Source organism: Chrysochloris asiatica, unplaced genomic scaffold (genome assembly GCF_000296735.1).
Source record: "Chrysochloris asiatica unplaced genomic scaffold, ChrAsi1.0 scaffold00007, whole genome shotgun sequence".
NCBI classification, from domain to species: Eukaryota; Metazoa; Chordata; class Mammalia; order Afrosoricida; family Chrysochloridae; genus Chrysochloris; species Chrysochloris asiatica.
Window position 1 is genome coordinate 37586212 of NW_006408525.1, and position 25104 is coordinate 37611315.

A 25104-nucleotide genomic window follows, 5' to 3' on the forward strand; every position below is an offset into this window, starting at 1 on the left:
TTCTAGGACAGTATGCACCTAGTGCCTGTGAGGACTGTATCCGCTGAAATAACAATCTCAAAGAATGATGAGGTCTACCCATATGCATCACCGCTCAGTAAGACTAGCTGTTTGAAGACATGGACCACGATTTTTAATCTCTGAGTCCTACAGCACCTGACACTTCATTGATGCTCAAGAAACATTTAACGATGACATGTAAGAAGTGACAGGAAGGTACCTGATGCATCTACCACACCGCCAGCTGCCACGGAGTCAGCTTGGATTCATGGCAACCCCACAAGCGTCATACTAGGACTGTGCTCCCTAGGGTTTACAATGGTTATTTTCTCCAAAGTTGTTGCCAAGTCAGGTGCCTTTTGTGGATTCATATCTTCTGCCTTTCAGTTAATAGTCAAGCACATTAACCATTCTCACTACCCAGGGACTCCTACTTGACACATAACAGCCACCACCACACAAAAAGTAAACTAGCTCCACTGAGCTGATTTTAACTCACAGCAATGCTATCGGACACAGCAGAACTTCACCGGCGTTTCTAAAGCTAAAAATCTTTACAGAGACATCTTTCTCCTGCTGCTGAGTGTGAACTGTCAACCTTTCAGTTAGCAGTCATGTGCTTAACCGCTGAGCACCAGAGCTCCATATTTGACACTTAAGTGATGCTCACAATACATCAGGTAACATCATAAAGACATCAGGTAACATCATCAAGATTCCATGACTTGGGCAGCACATCTGGCTCTAGGCTTCTGATGGTTTGAGCTGCACTGGCAGGGTCCCCAGACTCCACTTCCAGTAACTGTCCTCAGATAATTTGGTTGGTTGTACATCAGGAACTAACTGCCTGTTATTACTAAGTCACCTGGATGGATCAAGAAAAACCAGCAAAAAATCCATCCTGCCAGTCTTTGATCCCAAGCAGATGAGAGCCATAACCTATGTCTATCATTTCTTTATGCTGAACTCCAAATATTTAAGGCAATGACTTGAGATCATGATGGTGAGAAGCAGGAAAGCCAGTGGATGTAGTCTTCTCACACCACCATGTGCTGTAATCCACTCCTAGGTACTGGGGAGTCACTAAAAGCCTCATCTGAAGTTAAAAATATTGGTGTGATTCAAGACCAGATAAATATACATAGTGATCCAATTAGTTCAGCAGACATTCCTGCATTCATTCTGACTGGTTCAACAAATACTTTCAAGTCAAACTCGGCACTAGGCAATTGATTCCCAAAGACAAAGGACAGGCGCTTCCCACAAAGAATTCACTGTGTAGGCATGATTATTAAGTAATGCAACTTGTAGAAACCAACCAAACAAACATAACATAAACTCCAGGTTCCATACATACACTGAGCGGCCCCCACAATGGTTCCAACATGTTCTCCATGCTCAAAAACATCCAAAGTCTCCTTCAGACTGGATGTCAGAACCAAGCCTCACTAGAAATACCACTCTTTGTACTTGTCTTACCTCCTATTGGGTTTCAAAAGGCACCGCCCACCTTAATCAAGTATGGTGCTGTGGGTTAATGCATTGGACTGCAAGGTCAGTTTGAAGCGCAAAGTTGGTGGTTGAAGCTCACCAGCCACTCCTCAGAAACCCTCTATGGGTCACTATGGGTCAGAACTGACGCAACAACACTTCACAACAACAACATTCACATCTGGCACCACTCACAAACCATCTCACCATATTCTCAAAGGTGACATTTGACCAAGAATGGAGATTTTGAAATGACTGTGTTACTGGCATTATGGTAGTTACTGGTTGTCACTGAGTGGGTTTCAACTTGTAGTGACACTGTACATGATTTCCAAGGAGCAGCTGGTGAGTTTGAACCGCCAACCTTGCAGCTAGCAGTCCAGTGCTTATCCTACAGCACCACACCAGGATCGGTACTGCTCTTGTGATGTTATTAAGTGCTGCTGAGTCAGTTCTGGTTCATAGTGACTCTATACAGGGTTTCCGAGTGCCACACTGGCCTTATAGGATGTTTTAAAAGTGGGGTTTGAGAGAAGTGTGAGCAATAGCAGAGCTGCTGGATAAAGTTGGAGAGACCCCAGGGTGATGCCCTCGAAAATCGCATTCCGGTCCCCTGGTTAGAATATGAGTGATACGCTCATAGTTATGCACACACTTCTAGGTAATCAAGTGACCGCAGAACAGACACACAACCCACCCAGTTCTCCGGAGCCTGGATCGGGTAGGTCGGGAAGATGGCCACACACTATCTATCCTGGGCTCATGGGAGATGTGCGCATGAACAAGAGTCTTTAAGGCTGTTCCAATTCCAGGCTAAATTACTTTGGCAAAATGCAATGGGAGTTCTTTCCTTCACAGGAAACACCTCTGTTCCTTTAAGTGTGGTACAAAAAATAGCCCACCCACTGAAGAGCAGAATTAGCACTGGAGGATTTTGTTGGGTTTGTTTCTCTGAACTTGTTTCTTTTTTAAGGCTTCCCATGACAGCACAGCCAGTGAGGCAGACACCTGTGAGCGCCAGCACAGTGGAGGACTTTCAGAGGGATGTCCCCTCAAGCCCTAGAGAACATCGTGGGTGTTTCTTGCTTGCATCCTTTTTACAGGACTCTTGCAAATACATGCCACCTGAGTTTATGAGCCACTGGGCAAGAGCTATACCTCACTTTGGGGGTTCATTTTGCATACAGGAGATCCAGGTTTGATTCCTGGCCAGTGTACCTCATGCATAGCAAACGCCCATCTGGTGGATGCTTGTTCTGATGCTGAAAAGATTTCAGCAGAGCTTCCAGACTCAGATAAACTAGGAAGCCCAGTCTGATGATGTACTTCTGAAAATCAGTCAATGAAAATCTTAATGGACCACAATGAGCTGAGCTGAACCAATGAATACAGGCACAGAACCCGGCCGGACTTTTAGTTCCACCGCCCTTGAGGTCACCATGAATTAGGGGCAGACTCATTGACAGCAACAACAACAAAACAAAGCCAGCAAGGTGGTGGTGGTGGTGTGCTGTGGAGCAGGTTCCGGCTCAGAGTGACCCTGTATAGGGTTTCTGAGGCTGTAAACTTTTAGAGGAACAGAAAGCCTTATCTTTCTCCCAACTCATACAACCCACTACGCTACCTAGGCTCCTTTAAAGCCAGTATGAGACGCATGAAAATGCTAATATCAAAAAGATGATTGGACAACTTGCTTTTAAAGTACAAGTTTAAAGAGGTGAAATAAATCTTAAAATTTCACTTTTGAGAAGTTTTTCCTCATTCTTTCATTAGATGTTCTCTCTCTCTCTCCCTCCACTAAACTCAACATTTTCTCTCTTTCTCTCGTGTGGCAGTTATCATAGGCAATCTTACAGTACAATTGTTTACAAGTGTCACTTACCATTGCAATGAAAGAGAATGCATTCTGAAGACAGCAACTGTGTTCCCCCTTTGTAACCTTCACAGTATGTGGTTGTTGTGAAATGCCATTAAATCAGTTTTGAATCACAGTGACCCTGTTACAGGGTTTCCAAGGAGCAGCTGATGGGTTTGAACCATCAACCTTGTGGTTAACAGTCCAATGCTTATCCTAAGGTGCCAGACCAGGACTCACAGCATGAGATCCTCCATAAACAATAATGGGGTTCAGTGAAGTGAGATGGGGTGGGATGGGATGGGAAGAGAATTTAGGGCTGAAAACAACCTTCATTTGTGGATGTGACTCAACTAAAAACAAAAAACAAAAAACAAAAACAATGTTCATTGAGAAAACTGCGGACTAGAAAGATTTCAAGTGAACTGTCAGGGCCGGACCCCCAATTCCCGCTTGCACACTCTTTTTTACCCTACTCTGCTTCATTTCACATGTCATTTTTTCAGCTCCCGTACCTTTCACAGCTCTGTTACTTTGTTGGCGGAGGAACAGCCACATGCTTCGGGTACCCTTACAAAATGATCTTATTTCCATATTAACTGTAAAAGCACACTCTAGGAAAACTGACGAGTCATTAATTAAATGTATTTCCAAACCTCAAATATTTCATGTGTTTTTATAAATGAAGCTTTGATGTGCTAAATTTGAAACAATTTAGCAGTCTTTTTGATTTGATTGGTTTCTGAGTACCCACCCCCAAAGACCTAGAGAACAAGAGAATTCTCCAGATTACAGTAAAGACAGGAAAACAACTCTGCCTTCTAGACATGCATCCCTTCAAGAGTCCAACTTTACACCTGGCCTCACTTTTGCTTTGTGACAGTCAAGCTCTCAGCTTCTTCAAACGGCTCGGTTTTAGGATCTTCACAGATGTGAAGATGTACGCAGATCGGGAGCACCTTTCTCTGCCTTGTAACAAGTGACTGAAATGAATTCCTCCATTTGGCCCCTTGCAGACGCTCTGAAGGCATCAACACTTTTATAATGCTGCCTATCTGAATGCTATTATCTCCCAGGAGGGCCTGGGAAGAGAAGATATTTGTAAATCACTTGAATTCCATTCAATTGTATGGCTCAGATTTATAAAGCGCAAAATATCATGTGAGCAGTTTCCTCCCCAACAGGTAAGACCCATTGGTGAAAATATATAAGGCAAATAAAAATATAATAGCTAAAACAAAATTGCAAACAATTGTAGACCAGATTATTATCTCTGGATGCCTTAGGGCTTTTAACAGATCACCCCCCTCGCCTTCTTTCTCTTTTTCAGATGTCCATATGACCAAGGCACAGGGCAAATGTTCCGAAGATGGTGCTTAAATACCTCTTTGGCATCTGTGTTCTTTTTATACACATCACATCACACATCAGCGTTTAATCTCCCTACAGCTTTACATCACCACACGGGTGTCAATTCGTCATCCTGTGGTGGCTTATTGATGGCTGCCATGTTGGAAGCTATGTCACTTCTATTTCATATAGCGACAGGGTCACCCATGAGGGACGGGTTTCAGTGAAGCTTCCAGACTGAGACAGAAGGACCAGGTGATCTAGACCTGAAAACTAGTGATCAGTGAAAAGTATACAGATAACAACAGAACATTGTCTGATAATAGTGTCGGAAGATAAGCACCTCACATTGGAAGACACTCAAATTTCAACTGGGGAAGCAGCGGCCTCCTCAAAGTAAAGTTGAACTTAATGATATGGATGGAATAAAGATTTTAGGACCTTCATTTGTAGGTGTGGCTCAACTCAAAATGTGAAGAAATAGCTGTAAGCATCCGTTAATTAATCAGAACATTAAATGTATGAAGTATGAACTGAGGAAAGTGTGAAGTTGTCAAAAATGAAATGGAATGCTTGAAGATCAATATTCTAGGCATTTAGTGAGCTGAAATGGCCGTTTTGATTCAAATAAATGGTCTACTATGCTGGTATGACAGCATTCATTATCAAAAAGAACACTGTACAGATCATGATGAAATAGTGCTGTCAGTGACAGGGATAATACCATATGCCTACAAGTTAAAGTGACTATTATTCAAGTGTATGCACCACAACTAACATACAAAATGAAGAAATTAAAGTTTTTAGTCTAAAATTGATCAAAGATGCATTAATAGTTACTGGTGATTGCAATGTGAAGGTTAGAAACAAAAAGAAGGATCAGTAGTTAGGAAATATGGCCTTCAAGACAAAAATACTACCAGAGATACGTGAAAAAATTTGTAAGACCAGGGACTTATTACAGGAGCTCTGGTAGCATAATGGTTACAAATCGGGATGGTAACCTCAAGGTCAGCAGTTCAAAACCACCAAGCTGTTCCACAGGAGAAAGATGAGGCTTTCTGCTCCCGTAAAGATTTATAGCCTCGGAAACAGTATGTAGGGTCACATGAGTTGGAACTGACTCCACGGCACACCACCACCAATGACTTTTACTTACTCATTGCAAATACCATTTTGAACAGCACAAATGTTGACTATACATGTGAACCTCACAGGATCTACTTATAAACTATACCAATGAAAAAGCTTAATACCATCAATCAGAATAAAGTCAGGAACCAACTGAGGAACAGACTACCAACTGCTCATATTCAAGTTCAAGGTGAAACTGAAGAAAATTAAAACAAGTCCATGAAAACCAACATATGACCTGAACCTCTACCCCACCTGAATTTAAGACCACTTCAAGCATAGATTGGATACATTCCTCACTGATGACCAAAGACCAGACCAGTTGTGGGCTGATGTCACCTTGATGCACATCTTCCAACACTACGATCAGACAATGTTTTGCTGCTAGCTTTATGTTTCTCACTGATCAGTATGCTTCAGATCGAGAACGCCTGGTCCTTCTTCCCTGTCTGTCTTATCAAGCTCTTCCCTTTGTCTGAAACAGTTTCTCCTGGGCTACTTACTCCTGCCTGCTTGTTTCTCATTCCTTCTGGAGGTTTAGTAGAAATGCCTATTCACCTCTCCTGTCTAACCTAAAGTTGGGGCCATAAGTAAACCCACTCAGAACCCTCTACACAATTTCCCTCCATTTCTCATCAAAAGTGTACTTATTTATTTTTTAATGTTTAAATTCCCCTCTAGTAGAATGTTCATAAGGCATGGAGTCCATCTCTGTGTTTGTTGTTTTATTCCAGGCCCCAGCACAGTCTTGACCCATAAAAAAATAACAGGTAAAGAAGGAACAAGGAGTTCTGGTAGCATAGTGGTTACGAATCGGGCTGCTAACCTCAGGGTCAGCAGTTCGAAACTACCAGCTGTTCTATGGGAGAAAGATAAGGCTTTCTACTCTTGTAAAGATTTACAGCCTCGGAAACCCTGTACACAGTGGCTATGAGTCGGAACCTACTTCACAGCACATAACAACAACAACAAAGGAAGGAACAAAGGAAAGAGGGAGGGAGAAAGAGCAAGTGAGAAGGAGAAATACAGAAAGACAGAAACAAACAAACAAAAACAACAGTTGCTGTTGGAATCAACCCCATGTGTCAGAGTGGAATTGTAATCTACAGGGCTTTTAATTGCTGAATTTTCAAAAGTAAATCACCAGGGCTTCCTTCTGAGGCAGCTCTAAGTGGATTCAAACCTCCCATTTTGGTGAACAGCTGAGTGCTTAACCATTTCTACCACCCACAGAGATACTGAATAAAGATCATTAACTGAAAGAATGAAGAAGAGGAAGATAAAGGAAAAGGAGAGGAGGAGAGAATCAGGCAGTAACTGTTCACCTCATGAAACTCCAAGACTTTGAGAACACAACTAGATAGTGCCCAGCTACAACTACCAACAAGGAGCTCTGCTAGGGTAGTGCTTACAAAACAGGCTGCTAACCTCAAGGTCAACTGTTTGAAACTACCCGCCTTTCCACGGGAGAAACATGAGACGTTCTGCTCCTGTAAAGACCCTGTGCAGGGTCACTGTGAGTCAGAACCGACTCCACGGTACTTAATAACAACCACTACACCAAGGGCTCTGAAAGAGATCACATTAGAAGGTTCTGGATAGAGTGGGTAAAATTGTGGAACAAAACTTAAAAAAAAAAAATTTTTTTTTTTGAAAGACTAGGCTTACTGGTCAGAAAGAATCTAGAGGAACCTGAGACTAGGGCCTTCAGCCACCCTTCAGGTTTGGAAAGGAACTCACCCTTGTGGCCCAATGTTCAGACAAGCAGTAGCTAGGTATATAGCGGGGGTCAACAACACTAGGGAGGTATGGTCACCATGGGATGGTCAATCATTCAAAATCTACAGGGCAACACTTACCTAGGGATGAAGTTGGGAAGGTGGAAGAATGGAAATAGAACCACAGGGAGAAAGTGGAATGACTGTTTTTGCATGGTGGGGAATGCAATCATTGAGATAAAACAAAGTCTCAATGGTTGAATATAAAACTGATGGTCTTGTTTGAGAATCTTCACTCAAGTCACAATAAAACGCTCTAAATAAAACAAAACCCAAAACACTGTTCACCCTCCCTCAGTTTGCCCATACCCCCTACCGGTCCTTGATGGGGTAGAAACAGGAAGACATTGAGAAGGGATGGGAAGAAAGATAAAAAGAGGGAAGACAGAAATTGTGAATGAGGAGGCAAAGGGACCACCATGCAATGCTTCAGGCCAAGTGTAAAACTAAGAGTAAATGGACATGGGCCTTTCAGAAAAGTTTGTACTCCATTTAATTTAGGTCCCAAATGCCCAAAACAGAGATAATTCCCCACCAAAAGAAAGGGAGAACACTGATGCTGTGTGCTTTCCAGCAATTCACTCAATGTTCATGGCCTGTGGCCTCTTGGTCCTGGAAATGGGAGGGTGCTCCCTCTGGCTCACACGTCTGTGGGTCTCTGCAGGACCAGAGGCAGCCCAGAGCCATGGCGCCCACTCAACACTGTCTCTGCCACATTTGACTGCCCGAGACACACTCCCATGCACTGAGGGTCTAATAGCAAGTCCCTTCATTACACCAAAACAAGACAGAGAGAAACCACCCAGTAGGTATCAAGTGTCCTCTGACTCATGGTATGAGACCCATGTGTATCAGAGCTGTGATCCACAGGAATTTCCAGGCCTTTCTCCTGGGCACCTCTGATGGATTTGAACCTCCAACCTTTGTTATTGTTGTTGTTGTTGTTATGTGCCATGGAGTCTGTTCTGACTCATAGCGACTCTGCACAGGGTTTCCAAGGCTGTAAATCTTTACAGGAGCCGAAAGCCTCATCTTTCTCCCGCGGAACAGCTGGTAGTTTCAAACTGCTGACCTTGAGGTTCAGCCTGATTCGTGACCATATGCTACTAGAACTCCTTACCTTTGTTACTAGTCAAGCACTTAAATCCTTTCATTACATAAAAACACACCAAATCTGAATCCCCGAGAGACCATCGTGAATACACGATCTGAGAAGAAGAACCCTGGTGGCACAGTGATTAAGCACCTGACTGGAAACCAAAAGTTCAAGTCCACAGGCTACTCCACGATAGAAAAGACTTGGCAATCCACACGTGAAAATTTCATCCTAAGAAACCCCATGGGGCAGTTCTACTCTGTCCTCAAGCGTCATACTAATTCTGTCGGAATCATCTAGACGGCAATGAGTCCTTCGGTGGGCACTTAGGAAACCACTTCAACATCAAAGTTTCCCGACAGGGCCATGGCATTAAAAGTCGGACTGGCTTGAAGCACACAACTTCGGGATGAGTGACTCCAGCTCTCTGGCAATAGGCCTCCCTCTCCATTCCATCCAAATGTTTTCAGTTCAAGTACGACTCTCCAGATAGCAAACAGCCTACCTTTCATTCCACTCCATCCATTTCGGATGTGAGTATTTCCCATGCCTCCTAACTCCCACTCTCCTTTGCTGGTCCTACTTTTTTTTTCTTTTCTTTTTTCAGTAAACAAGAGAAGCAACAGAGACGCTCCATACGCATCAGCAGAATCAGCAAACAAATGAACTAAATTATGTGTTCCCACATGGACAGCTTCCGAGAGCATTGTTCAGTGAAACAGATGTTAAATGATTTCAATCAGCAGTCGCATTTACAATGTATAATGAAAAGGCAGCAAGACTCTCATGAAGCGAAGGAGGCACAGTTTGTTACTTGGGCCAGAAGCAATGAGGCTCCTATTACTTAATCAAGCACTGGAAAGAGAGTCATGGGCAATTTATGTTCATTGTATACTCCGGCGACATTTCCAGAGAAGAACTGCATTGTGTTCATAAGCAAAATTTGGTGGGTTCAGTCAGTAGCCATGGTGAACCAGTACAAGCTAGTAAGCATCATCCTCTGATCTCTAAGAAGTCCCACCAGGACTCAAAAGGACTATAAGCCTGTTAATTAGTTCAAGACAAAGTTCTATCAGACGAATGGAGGAGTTTCCCCATTAACACCATATGCCAAAACAACAGGTGTGCAACAGGAAGAATATCAAAGATGGAGACTCCACATCCACATCAAATCGGCTCCCAGCATACTTACATCCGTGTCAGGTCCTTTATCCGCGCCCGGACAGGAGAAAGTAACAAACTCATGGCACCTCTTGTGAACCACGAAACAGCAAACTGGTGGAAGGAAAGGAAATGGAAATTAGAAGAGCCCAGCTTGCATGTATATGCAGTGTTTCCCAGACATGGCTACCTGCTGTTGGAGGTTAGTGTAATTCCACGCAGATGGACTCTTATAAAGAACCATCAGAAGGCATTTCACTTGAGACCCGGCAGCATTTGGTGTGACCTGGACTCACGGATAATAGAATCACAGAACGCCAGCACTGAGGGCAGCTGTGGAGACCTCGGCTGCAGCTCCTGTCCTCCACAGATGGGAGGGAGGAAGCTGAAGACTGCGGGACACTGCCCCACGGCACAAGCTGGGAATCCAAAGGTAAAGCTCTTTGCAAGGTCTTAAACAGGAGCCCAGGTGAGGCAGCGCTTAAAGCGCTCGGTTGCCAACTAAAAGGTCAACAGTGAACCCACCAGCGGCTCCATGGGATAACGATATGGCAGTCTGCTGTCATATACCACACACACACACACACACACACACACACACACACACACACACACGATACTTTCTGGATGAAATAAAATACCCACCCCCTGCTGTCGTCTATTCTGACTCATGGGGGGTTCTATAGGACAGAGTGGAACTGCCTTGTAGGGTTTCCAAAGTGGTAATATTTATGAGAGCAGATGGCCACATCTTTCTCATTTGGAGCAGCTGGTGGGTTCAAATCACCAACCTTTTGGTTGGCCGCTAAATGCTTTAACCACCGGTGCCTCTGCTGTTGCTGTTAAGAAGTGCTGTGGAGTTGGTTTCGACTCATAGCGACCCTGTGTAGGGTTTCTGAGAAGCGGCTGGTAGGTTTGAACTGCTGAACTTGTGGTTCGCAGTCCAATGTTGATCTTACAGCACCACACCAGGAGTCCAGTGTGCCTCTAGGATATCTCAAAATAAAATACAAATAATTGGTGATTATAAATGGTATTTATTTTTATCACTGTCATCCAGTTGATTCCAGCTCATAGTGACCCTGATATAGAGTTTCTGAGACAATAAATCTTTACCCAAGCAGACAGTCTTATCTTTCTCCAGTGGAGTGGCTGGTGTGTTCAAACCACCAACCTTGAGGTGCGCAGTCCTATGCGTAACCCACAGCGCCATCAGGACTCTCTTACAAATGAAAGACATCATACTTAGAAAAGTCAAAAAGAGGAAAAGTCCAGCAAGCTGGAGTGACGCGGTGTCCACAGCAATGGGCTCAAACATGACATTTGTGAGGATGGTGCCGGACCCAGTGGTATTTCATTCTGTTGTGCTTAGGGCTGCTGTGAGTGAGAACCGACTTGACGGCACCTAATAACAAATACTGTTGTTGTCAGGTAGCGTCAAGTTGGCTCTGACTCATAGCGACCCTGTACAGGGTTTCCAAGGAGCGTCTGGTGAGAACAAATAGAGACAATGCTAAGTACACACTTCAGGACTTCTCAGCAGAATTTCTAATTTAAAGAACTCATTAGAACATAAACCCAGTCAACAGATAACAGCCTATTGAAGTGAAAAACGTTGGGCAACATCCCAAGACCTTCATGTGTCTACCTGCCTTGCTACAGATGTTGGTACCAGTTGGGGGAGACCATGCGAACCAAGATAAACCCAATACTGTGAATATTTTCCAATCACAATCTGTTTCTGACAAATAATCCCAAAGATGATAAACTAAAGAGCTGCAGTTGTTAACTCTAGAAATTAGTAAGTAATGCCCGAAGGGCCTGCTCCTTCCTGGAAGAACTAAAGTCTGGTAATAGAGATCTGCTAACGATCAGAATGAAGAGACGGCAGTGCTTCCAAGGACACTATCTACAATGTTATGGTTGTGTGCTGAATAATAACAAGATGTTAAGAATAGATCCTCAAAAACATGGAGTTAAGCCTTTATTACAGAAGGAAAGACAGACTGTTTCAAAATCAGTAGCTCCTATGCTATTATCTTCTCCCAGAGAAAGAGGGAACACCAAGGATGTTCCCAGCACCAGTGTCAGTGGATGAAGACTACTGAGTGGGGAGGGCAGGGCTGCTGAGAGCCGAGATCCCAAGAGGAAATAAGCCAAGTACTAGAGAACAGTTAGAGGACCTTGAATGTCTTAGCAAGAAAGTCAGAGTATCTTTGACACCCACTGGAAGACACTGGAAGTTTCTGAACAAGGTGATACTATGAATAAAAGCAGTTCTTTAGAAAGGTTAAGTGAGCATTGTTGTCAAGTGCCACCAAGTCGGTTCTGACTCACAGTGACCCTATATAGGGTTTCCTAGGAGCAGCTGGTGGGTTTGAACCGCAGTCCTTATGGTTAGCAGTCCAATGCTTACCCTACAGTACCACAGGATTTAATGGAATCGATCTGTAAGACCCAGTAAGATGCCACTTCCATCGTCCAGGTATGAAAGTACTTGCCCATCATTATTCAGGTTCCTTGGCACCTAACAACAATCACAACATTCAGACTGCTAAAACATAGGAGGTGTAGACAGTTAAGAGCTGATGGAACTGGCCGGGGACCACAGATACCATTTCCTGAGCATCTTATTATGTATCAGGCCCTCCGTCGGGTCCTGGCCTTCATACCCACACTCCTTCAGATGCACCGCTCAGTGTATGGATGGGAAAATACTGTGTATAGAGCAGGAGTAAGCACAAAGTGAGTCTTTGGGATGGTAGAGAGGAAGGCAGGTGGGGAAGACAGACAGGTGGATAGATAGATGTACCTACAGATGGATGAGGGACTTGCCTAAAATCACACACTTACTACGCATTGGAGACAGGAGTCAGAGTAAAGACTTGTTTGACTCCAAAGCCCGCATGGCTTCTATCACATCATAGCCAAAGGTGTGCTATCAGGCACAGAAAGAGAATTACACATGATGCTAAGAACTGGCACATGAGTTGCAAGGAGGATGTGTTTGTGGATTTAGTTTTATATGTTTTGCTACATACCTATTACACCTGAGGGTGAGTATGGTGACTCTGTAGGATAAGCACTGGACTGCAAACCACACTGTCAGCAGTTCTAGCCTACCAACTACTCTCTAAGAGAAAGATGAAGCTTTCTGTTCCCACAGATATCTACAGTCTTGGAAAGCCTAAACAGGGTTGCTATGAGCTGGAATCAACTTGAGGGCAGTAGCTTTGATTTGGGGTTTGGGGATACTTAGACCTACAGAGATACTTGTGATTCATAGGTAGAATTCTCACCTTCCATGGGAGAGACCCAAGCTTGGATCCTAGCCAGTGCACTTCTCTGAATAAATGTGAAGCCACCACATTATCTGCTGGTGAAGGCTTGCGTGTTGCTACGATACTGATCAAGTTTCCGTGGAACTTCCAGACTAAGACTTACCAGGAAGAAAGGTCTAGCAATCTACTTCCAAAAACCAATCAGTGAAAACCCTATGGGGTCACAGTAGTCCAGTATGCAAATCATCATGAGGACCAGCAGCATTCTGGGCTGCCCTGAGACGGAACTGACTAACCTGACAGAAGGTAGTCACAGCATACTCATACCTGTGCCTGGGTTTGCCTGCCTATCAATCTACTAGCTCAGAGCATAAGGCGTGGCTATGCCATGTTAGAGGGCAGGAAACCAGGATCACAAACAACTGTCTTCATCATAAATAGCTTTCCTTGAAAGTGATCATATTCTAATGCCCCAAACTAACACCAAACCCACTGCCCCGGAGTCAATTCTGACTCCTAGCAACCCTGTGTAGCGTTTCTGAGACTGTAAATCTCAGATTGCCTCATTTTCCTCCCAAGGAGAGCCCGGTGGTTTTGAATTGCTGACTTTGAAGTGAGCAGTCTAACGCCTAACACACAACTCCACCAAGACTCCTTAATACAATGTTCCAGGAGTCCCAGTGTGGCGTTGTAGGGTACGTACTGAACTGCTAACTGCAAGGTCAATGTTTCAAGCCCACCAGCCACTTCTCGGAAACACTAACAGGGTCACTATGTGTTAGAACGGACTCGATGTCACTTAACAACAACAACAAACATACAGTTTTGAACAAAAGGAACAGGCTTACAATGAGCAGGCAGAGAGCTGAGCACCTGAGGGCCATCCCTAGAGAGGTGGTCATGAAAGGTCCCTGAGTGGGAGCTCCACGTGGGCTGCCCACCACCCATGCACCTCTGCTACATGTACCCACCGTGTACAAGCAGGGGGCAGGAGGAGGAAGTGGCAGAGAAGGGAGCCTGGGCTCTGAAACAGCACAAAGGGCAGCGGACAGCTCCTCTAAGCCTGGTGAGTGAGTGCTCTTTCCACTAGGTTTCTGCTAAAAGCATCTTGATTGCGAATTTCTTTAAGGACAGATAATAGAAGCAGCCCCGAGAAAGCACCAATTAATCTCATCTGCTTGCTCTCCCCAGGCGCAAAATCATCTTCCAGGCACTGGAATTAGACAGATAGACTACCGAGGGAACGAACCACGGGAGCATTATTTCTCCATCACAGTTCATTATGAACATGGTGTTTTGAGAAGAAAAGAAGCATTCTGATTCCCTACTTAATCTTTCTAACATCCAGGTCTTTCATCTTTTTTTTTTTTAAAAAACCATCTCTCTGCATTTGGGTGAACACTGTTAAAAGAACCCACATTTATCAAATTCCTTTAAAAGGATAGTTTGTCTCTTTGTTTCTGTCCTTTGTCTCCCCATTTACATATCAATGCAATTATATGGCTCCAGTGGAAAGTACTTCTATTGTACATCTTGAAATATCTCCTACATCAAGCTTTACCCTAAGAAAAAGCAGGGTGTCACTGTAATTTGCAGGGGCAACAAATGCTCCAACTCACAGCACCCCCATGTGTGTCAGAGTAGAACTGTGCTCCCTGGGGTTTTCCATTGCTGATTTCTCGGAAGTAGATAGCCAGGCCTTTCTTCCACGGTGCCTTTGTGTCAACTCCTTTCAGTTAGTGGATGAGTGTTTCAGCCTTGTGCACCACCCAGAGAAACCCACCTACCCCCAAACTTCCCTTCTCCAATCTGCCTCAGTAGCCCCCTTCTTCTCCCCCCCACCTCATGGGAGTCTCAATTCTAAAGGAACACAGTCTACCCCAGGGACGCTGGAGAGAGGACTATTCACAGATGTAGGAGATGATGAGGTTTTCTGCTCCTGCAAAAGATTTGCAATCCCGGTGTGACACTGTAGGATCAGCACTGAGCTGCTAACCACAAGACTGGTGGTTCACACCCACCAGCCACTCCTTGGAAACCCTTTACAGGATCACTATGAGTCAGAACTGACTCATCAGCACTTTAACAACAACAACATTCATAGACGTGAGCCATCTGAGGGATGAGGACCCAGTAGACATGTTCACAGTTCCAAGATTCAGAATGGGTGGTCCCCAAAGACACAAGAAATAGAACGTGCCCATGTCTGGGCCACTGTCTAAGGACAGAAGCCCCCTTCTTCCCACCTCCAGCAAGGGGAGCAGGAGAAGAACTAAGAGGCTGGCTGACTCCACAGTGTGCCCCTGGAAAAGGCTGCCCCAGCAAATGGGACACTGGAGAGATCCCAATGTCCCTGAGAGCTGGCCCTGATCTTGGGTCTTAAGTTCCCACTACATCGGGCACTGCGTATTCTGTAAGGCAATAGGATGCCAGCATTTAAGAAGTCATACCAGTGTTAGTAAAGAGAAAAAGACTAGTTCAGAAAAAGGAGAGAACGTACTAGGGTAACTTGAGGAGCTCAGGCTCAAAATTAGGAGGTATGCTTTTGTTTTTCCCTTTTCCCTTGGACTTCTACAGGTCTTCCTCTGGGAACAGGGAGGGGGACAAGGTGATGCCTGTCAGGTAGTAAGGAGCCTCATTGGTGCAACAGTCAGCTTACTGAAAAGTCAGCAGTTCAAGCCCACCAGAGGCTCCACAGGATTCATAGCTTTGGAAACTCTGTCCTAGGGATCACTATCAGGCAGAATCGAGCCGATGGTAACATGTTTGGTTTGGTTTCTCACATGCTAGCTTTTCCTTAAACAGCTGCTAACTTTGACAGGCAGGAAGGCGACTTAAAGAGGATTCTTTTCAGTTGGAAGAAATGGCATCCTGTCATGGCGATTGTTGCTGCTCCATGGTTTCACCCTGGACCCCGAGAGCAGTGTGAACTGAAGCCAGCATAGGCTCATCAGTGAAGACTCAGAGACGAAGCCTCCCACAGCTCAGAGACTCTGGGTCACTCCTTGTTTGTACAGCCAAAGAAAAGCGTTCCACATGTGAAGCGATTCTATAACTTCAAGTCATAAAGTTAATCTTCACTCAACTGTTTCCAAAGTACACAACTGTTGTTCTCTTACTCTCTGTGTGACAGGCGTGTGCTGACAGTAACGGATGGCCATTCACACTGAGCAAATGACATGGGTGGGGGTGGGAGGGTGAGGGAAAGCATATTGAAGACTACAAACTCCAACCCCAATCTAACGCCCTCCCATAATTTCCGACTCACAGTAACCTTATGTAGGGTCTTCCAGGACAGTAAAGCTTTATGGGAACAGACCACCTCATCTTTCTCCCACAGAGCAGCTGGTGGGTTTGAACTGCTGACCTTGTGGTTATCAGTATAGTGCTTATCCTACAGCACCACATAAGAATGCAGAATGAAGACCAGAGGCTTGGCCAATTAAGAATGTTTAGCATTGCCTCACTTTAAAATTGAGACTGGTCTATTGATCCTCATCACTTGCTAAGCTTACTTATCACAAAGTGAGGGAACAAAATGGAAATTTACTAGAAATGTATCCATCTGTAAGGACCCCGGTAGTGCTCTGTAGGATAAGTACTGGAGTGCTAATGGACAGGTCAGCAGTTCAAACCTATCAGCCACTCCTCCAGAGGAAGATGAATCTCTCTTCTCCCGTAAAGATTTACAGCTTTGGAAACCCTTTACAAGGTCGCTATTCGTCAGAACTGTCTCGTATTTGCTTGGTTCTCCATCTGTCAAAAGTATGTTTCAGACACAGAGTGAAACACAGATTCCTTTGTTTGGTCATTCCTGGGTGTTGTACATGGTTAGTTAACCCAAAAATTGATAGTCCACCAAGAATTACGATCTACGACTGAAAACCATGGAGACTACAGTTCTACTGTGACATACTTGGGGGAGTCATGAGTGGAATCTACTTATGAAAAATCATCCATTGAAAGCCCTGTGGAGCACAGTTCTACTCTGACACATGTGGGAGCACCATGAGTGGAATCTACTGATGAAAACTCAAACTACTTAAAACCCTGTGGAACATAATTCTACTCTGACACACGCGAGGGCGTCATGAGTGGGATCTACTTATAGAAACTCATCCACTGAAAGCCCTGTGGAGCACAGTTCTAATCTGACACACAGGGCACCATGAGTGGGATCTACTTATACAAACTCAGCACTGAAAACCTTGCAGATCTACCCTGACACACATGAGGGTGCCATGAGTGGAATCTACTTATTAAAACTCAGCCACCGAGAACCCTGTGGAGCACAGTTCTATTCTGACACACACAGGGGGCACTATGAGTGGGACTGATACCCTGACAACTGGTTTATATTTGGCTCATGGATTCATACTTTAGGAAACTGTTTAAAAGAGGAGGTGTACTGCAAAGCTGCCATGTTGGTGTTAACACTGGTTCTCAATCCCACTGCCCTGGAGTCAATGCTGATACACTGTGATCCTATACAACAGAGCAGCACTGCTCCACTGGGTTTTCCCAAACCTAGAAATCTTTATGGGAGCAGACAGTCTCATCCTTCTTTTGTGAGGCAACTGGTGGGTTTGAATTACACACACACACACACCGGTCTTTCTGTTAGCAGCCCAATGCTTAGTCCACTGCACCACCAGAACTCATTTTGGTTCTCAATGCTGTTGTGAAGTGCCATTGAGCCAGTTCCGACTCATAACAACCCTGTATAGTGTTTCCAAGGAGAGGCTGGTGAGTTTGAACTGTCAACCCTGTGGTTGGCAGTCCAGTGCTTATCCTACATTGGTTCTCAATAGTGTTCATTAACTTCAAGAGATCAAAAATGACAGGCTGAAAGCCACACACTCAGCATGAGCGAAACAAAGAGTCCTTCTAATGCTGTCCTCACCAGGAGTTCAATAAGAACTAATTTGACAACAAAGTGTTTGGACCCATTAGACACAGGTGGGGGTTCTGAGAGTCATCACCATGAAGATGAGTGAATTCAGGCTCTTGATACTGGACACATTTCCTAATGCAATCGCAGCAAAGTGGTCAGTCCAAATACATCCTGCACGCTCCATCCAGGCTTCACCAAACACAGAGCACAGGGGCTAATGCTACAGACGTATCGACTGTGGCATCATTGCAACTCCACCCCCCTCAGGAACATCACCAACACCACCCACCGCAATGGCTCTGACTTGAGAGAAAACTTGAGGGAATTAGAAGTAATTCATCAACCCAGAGTTGGATGTTCAAGCTCTAAGTCAGAAAGCATTAGTGAGTGTTAGGAATTGAACTGAGTCCCTTCCCTCCACAACACAATATATGCCTATATGTGTGTATTGAAATCATAGCCCCAAAACCTGTGAGGAAAAGTGAAAAAAGAGGAGGACCTTCAAAGAGATGGGACCTTACAGAGTGGCTGTGACAGTGGGCTCAAACGTAACAACAACTGTGTGGATGGCGAGGGCTGGGCACTGCTTCCTGTTGCTGCACTTAGGGTTGTTATGAGCCACAATGGACACAACAGCACACCTGTGGACACAATCTTGTTTGAAAATAGGGGTTTCTTTATTATGTTCATTTGATCCTACTCCAATAGTTGTTAGGTGCCCTCAAGTCTGTTCATATGACCACATGCATAACAGCATGACACACTGTCCAGTCCTGAACCACCCTCACAACTGTTACGCTTGAGCCCACCCCACTACTGCCACTGTGACAATCCATCTCATTGTGTGTGTCTGGGGGGGTCGGGCCTTCCTTTTTTGCTGATTCTCCACTTTACTAAGCATGAGGTCCTTCTTCAGGAATTGGTCCCACCTGATAACATCTCCAAAATATGAAAGACGAATTTTTGCCATCCTGGCTTCTAAGGAGCATTCTGGCTGCACTTTTTCCAACACAGATTTATTTGCTCTTCTGGCAGTCCATGGTACTTTTAATATTCTTCTCCATCACAATAGCTCAAATGCGTGGATTCTTCTAGTCTTCCTTATTCACTGTCCAACTTTTATATACGAGGCTACTGAAAATACCATAGCTTGGGTCAGGTGCACCTTAGTCCTCAAACTGACAACCTTTGCTCTTGAGCAGTTTAAAGAGGTCTTGTCCAGCAGATTGCCTAATGCAATAATGTCATTTTATTTCTTGACTGTTGCTTCCATGAGTGTTGAGATCTATCACTTTTGAGTTGTAAGAACAGGTTTCACACACACACACACACACACACACACACACACACACACACGTTGAGAACCAGCATCGACAGAGGAGTTTGGTTCACGAAGGAGGGAGATCTGGCGGCGACAGAGACAGAGAAAAAGTACACAAAAAGACGCAACAAGAGAGACAAGAAGACCAGAGTGGATGCGACACTGGCGGCCAGATCCTGGACTATGGGCATCGTGGCCCCTGCAGGCAGTAAAGCACCGCCCTGCAAACCTTTACGCATGCCTTGCCAGCTGTAACGCCTGCCATGCCAGCCGTAACACATTGCATGCGGGCTTCGGTCTTTGCCCCTGTTTTATTTCGGGGAGGAGCTTTACACAAAGGAAGGTGGGGTTTATTAAGACGGGGTACAGAAGTGAAATGTGATTAATCGTTCAAAACAGGACACAATGATTTACAGGAATCAAACTCTAAAACATACGTCACAAATTGTCTTGATAATCTAACATCCTTAATTTACCAGAACTTCAAGCAAATAGTTATATGATACTTTTTAGGTTTGAATCCCAGGGCAGCAACTAGGTTTCTCCAGGCTAATTAACATACCTATAGCACCTAATCTCGAATGGGAACAAGGTGAAAAGGATTGAAAGGAGTCCGGCTGTGTCAGCTGGCTGGCCGAGGCCTGCAGGAAAAAGCAAGATGCCTAGCTGAATGGTTTCCTATTATTCTTTAGACAAAGCCCCAGAATACACCAATATACTGAGTTAATTCCTTGGGGGAAACGTGTCTCCAGAGCTTCCCAGCAAACTTATTTTTGGAGCTTTTTACAGTCTCGGCTTTAGGAGCAGTTTAATAATTGTCCATGGGTATCAAGGGCTCATGTATTAAGTTAATATCAAACATAACTGAATAATTTGATAAAGAACAGTTTGGTCGAGCTTGCCCAGTGGCCAAAGTTTGTTCCTCAGAGCAATTTGTTCCCAGAACACCTTAAGCACTGCCAATACAGTGGACACATTGAGAGAGGCACATTAAGAAACCATTTTCTCAGAGGCTACAGTTACAGGGGTTCGAAGCATAGCATGAATTAATAGGACTAAAGAGAATTATACAGAGCTAACCCCACAGTGAGTTCGAAAAAGCCAATGAACCCGGGACGTCTGGAGGTTACTTCATTGAGCCCACAGGGTCTCTGGCCAGCAAGTCTGAGTGCAGCCACGTGCTGGATTTTCGTGAAGGACACTGGTCCTCAACACCCCAATACCTGCAGCCTACAACACACACACACAGAGACAGATACCTCATGAGATTAACAAGGAACTAATGGACATCTGGGATACCAGCTGACTACCAGAAAGCCGAGACTCTGGATTTCTAGCCTCCTAAACTCGTAGTGGTTACGAATCGGGCTGCGAACCTTAAGGCCAACAGTTCGAAACTACCAGCCGCTCCGTGGGAGAAAGATGAGGCATTCTGCTCCCGTAAAGATTTACAGCCTCGGAAACCCTGTACAGGGTCGCTATGGGTCGGAACCGACTCAACAGCACTTAACAACAACAACAAATTTTGAAAAAATAAATTTCAGTTCATCAAAATACCCCTTGTAGTGTTTCTGTTAGGACACCACTAGGAGATTAAGGCAGGGAGTTATAAGCAACAAAGGACATGCCCTTGTAATCCTGCTTCTGTGAGTTTCCTGTGATTGTGTTCGCAGTTGAGTTTGTTATAAAACTGAGAAAGAGAATTTACCTCCATCCCATTGAAGTCTAAATAAAATCAATGCCAACCTATAGAGTGGGGATGAGGAAAAATTCATACTTGGGAGCAAATGACTTACATGACAATGGAGTATTAGATCCACCCCTCCCATCTGAGTGTGCAATCAATGTCAGTAATGATGATCGGAATGAGACCTGCAATCTTCAGACTTGGCTCTTCTCCCTGATCCTTAACACACTTTGTCCTTCAGTCTATATGTAAAAGGGAATCACCATATTTACACTTAACACGGACTGCCATGCTCACTGAGGTAGCAACAGAAAAAAGTTTATACTGTGATGCTATTATGTCTCTAAAGAAAGAAATTTCCTTCCTTTTCATCATCAAGCCAGTATCATTTCCAATTCAGGTCACAGCCAAGTAAAATAACAAGCATGCATAAAACTCCCGAGTATCCGAAATTAACAGGGGGAAAGCCATTATGTAATAAACCCTGGATTCAAGAAAGAACCTACTCAATTTATAGTTAGATTTACTTTGCTCAGAACAGAAGACTGGTAGTCGAGCTGCCTCTAGTTCCTCTTTTTAAATACATCAATGGTTGCCATCATGTGAGATGGTTTTAATTAAATTTTGCTTAGCTGGAAGGGATTAATGAAAGGTAACGTCACATCAGAATACAATGAAATGAAAATCTCTGAAGCAAGTGAGCTGCTTTCAGCTTTGTGGAGAGAGTAATGAAAAAATTGAGCTTATATTATATTTGCATGTTAAAAGAAAATTATTGGTTTCAGATTTGTTAGAAGGAAAACAGTCTTCTCCTGAGATACACGTGAAAGTTGTGTGAAAACAAATCAAATGAAGGTGCTTCATCACATATCACAAGGAATGCCATTCGTCAGACCACACACTAATTCTGTCCATAAGCATCTGTGCACATTTTCCTCATAAACGCTTTCCAAAATCCCAGGAGTATTCCCACATCTTTGATCGGATATACCTGTCCCCTGGGAAAAACCTCTTTAACTCTTCCCTCAACTTTCTCTTCACTCATGTCACCAATTCCCACTTCCCTCATTGGATTTGAAACACAATTTGCAGACAGAACTGAGGAGTAAATGTGAATAATGAGGGAAGGGGGAGTAATGAGGGTCCTTAGGATACTGATCTGAGCAACTGTACAAATGATATTACCAACTTGCAAACAAAAGGGGAGAATTAAGAGGAGGACGCCAGCCTGGAAGACTAAGGAGGCACATGGAAAGAATCCAGATCTTCAGGTCGGCCTGGCTAGATCTTACCTTCCCTGAAACCTGGACTCAGGTTTCAATCAGGTGATCCAAGAAAAGCCCTTTTAAAATGTCATTTTCTTCATATTTACCCAGATATAACTTAATACCTAAAATTACACAAGGATCACATCACACTTGCTTCTTTGTTGCTCATGCCAGTTTAGGTTGGGTTTTCAGCCATGATAAAGGGAGAATTGACATGTTGTGGGAAATTAATGGGGAGACCAAAGGGCAGGTAAGAATTATCTTGGACTTTGAGACCTTCAACCTGTTCACAGGGATTAGACAAAGGAAACGAGAAGAAACTATTCTTTGTGTTTTTTCTTAAATAGGGACTGCAGTGTCAGACATGTTGACTACAATGTGTAGGTGGGTCACTCACGTAGATGGGGCCAAACAAGCAGATCAGAGACATACAGATGGCTAGACTGCTGACCACGTTTTGAAAGGCAGCTACCTGATTGGCAGCGGGAGATACAGTGGTGAATGAGAACCCAAAGAAAAGGTGGGGGTGCCAGGAACACCCACAGTGAAGGGGGGAAAAGGGGAGGCCTAGAGGTGGGAGGAGAATCAAAGAGTTGGGCCTGAGCAAAAAAAAAACAAAAAAAGAACCAGAGGGCAGTTAGCAGTGTTAAGGCGGTTCAAGAGGCAAGGAGAAAAGATGAAGACCAGTGATGAGACTGAATCATTCCTGACCCATTAGGCATCAGAAGTCACAAACGTGGAAGAATGCCAATCACGACAGCAACACATATGCCAAAAGAGAATCTTCCCTCATTTACTTATTTCAAAGTATTCTCACACGCTCTAATATAAAACTTAAATGGAGTAGACTTTTCTGATATTAATGATGACTATACATGAGTGGTTACGAATTGGGCTGTGAACCTTAAGGTCAGCAGTCCCAAACTACCAGCTGTTCCGCGGGAGAAAGATGAGGCTTTCTGCTCCTGTAAAGAATTTCAGCCTCAGAAACCCTGTACAGGGTTGCTGTGAGTAGGAACTGACTCCACGGCACATGACAACAACAATATACATTAATGAATTCTGGTGTGGCATTGTGAGTTAACGCGCCAGACTGCAAAGTTGTTTGAACTGCAAAGTCGGTGGTTCAAGCTCACCAGCTGCTCCTTGGAAACCCTATACAGGGTGGCTATGGGTGGTAACCGACTTGACGGCACTTAACAACAACAACATACATTAATGAAATCTTAGTATTTTAAGTGACTTCAGTATAAAGGGCAATTTTATGGGACAAGAAAATCCCTTAAAAACAAATCTATGACAAATCACACAGATGTGTTTGAAGGGAGATCTAAAGACTTGCTTTTAACTTAAATCCAGCAGTGTTTTGGGGCTGCTTTCAAAGTAACCTGAAGACTCCACCGTTCCTTTTAAATTTATAAAGGCATTTAGCTTTTGGAGTTTTACAACACAGGTCCCTTACCTCAACAGCCACAAACCCAGTCAGAACTTCAGGCTTCCTCATTTTGACCCTCAAAAAACGTTAGTATGCTTTCTACAAAGGTTCATGAAGACCATTAGACCAGATTTCTCTCTGCAATATTTTTAAGCCCTTTGTTTTTAAATCTACAATTGCTTAAATGGGGATTTTCAAGACAGTGGAAGGAGTTCAAGGAAGGCTGAAGTAACTGAGTTTGAGGTTGAGTGAGACTCTGCCTTCTCTTCCTTTCCCTATCAGTCCAAAGCCTTCTAACTACAGTGGAGTTGAAGTCAGAGTACGAAGGAAGAAGACACATGACTCCAATGCAATTTTGTCCAATGGTATAAAGTCTGCCCACACACTGGACCCCTGAGATTGTATGCTTATCTTCTGAATTAAAAAAAAAAAAAAATGTATACTGCTTAAAGTTTTAGAACTTCCTGAGAATGACAGGCTGATGCAGACGAAGCTCCAGAATTCAGAGAGGATGGGAGGTAGTAAAAAGGCAGGATTCCCATTTCAAGTTTCACTTTATGCACATGACGAATGAGGTCTTACAGTATGAAGGAAACCTACAGCTTTCAATTTAATACCTTCTCTACCTATGCCTTAAGGACTCAGAAGGAATACACTATTTCTTACTTGGGTGTGAAAGTGTCCCAGGGAATATTCTGTAGACTACAGTGTTGACCTCCTGAGGATTCTCGTTTTCCTTTTTTCTGTCAGTATAACTCTATACCCGTCTATCAGTTGGCCACACTTGATGGCTAATATGTTGCTACGATGCTGGAAGCAATGCCGCCAGCATTTCAAACACCATCAGGATCATTCATGGTAAACAGGTTTCAGTGGACGTTCCAGATAAAGATGGACAAGGAAGACAGTCCTGTTAGTCTATTTTCAAAACGTATCCAATGAAAAATCTCTCTGGATCACAGATTATTTTCTGAGACTCTGACCCACTTACTCTGAACCAGTTTCTCAGGAGGGATAGATCGCAGAAGGACATCAGATTTGGTAAGGCAAAGGGTCCCAAAGGCAAGGGGAACCCTTAGTGAGAAAAACTGATTCAATGGCCAGCACAGACTCAAGCTATTTGAACATGATGGCAGTTTAGGGCTGGGAGACGCTCACTTCCGTTGTCCACGGGGTCTCTGTGAGTTGATGCCAGATCAAAGGCCACCAGCACCAGCAACAATAGTTGTACATGTGTGTATTTCTGAGTAGGTCTATTTAGTTATATGTACATGTGTGTATTTCTGAGTAGGTCTATGTAGTTATATGTACATGTGTGTATTTCTGAGTAGGTCTATGTAGTTATATGTACAT

The 25104-nt window shown here is 44.0% G+C and overlaps 1 protein-coding gene across 1 annotated transcript in view; it reads right to left on the reverse strand.

Annotated features, from left to right (window-relative positions):
* The window catches only part of PRKCA (protein kinase C, alpha), a 532565-nt gene that overhangs the window by 290946 nt on the left and 216515 nt on the right, over nucleotides 1-25104 (reverse strand). The window contains exon 3 of the mRNA XM_006833598.1: nucleotides 9897-9979. Within this exon, the coding sequence (XP_006833661.1) occupies nucleotides 9897-9979 (83 nt within the window). The remainder of the gene's footprint in view (nucleotides 1-9896; nucleotides 9980-25104) is intronic.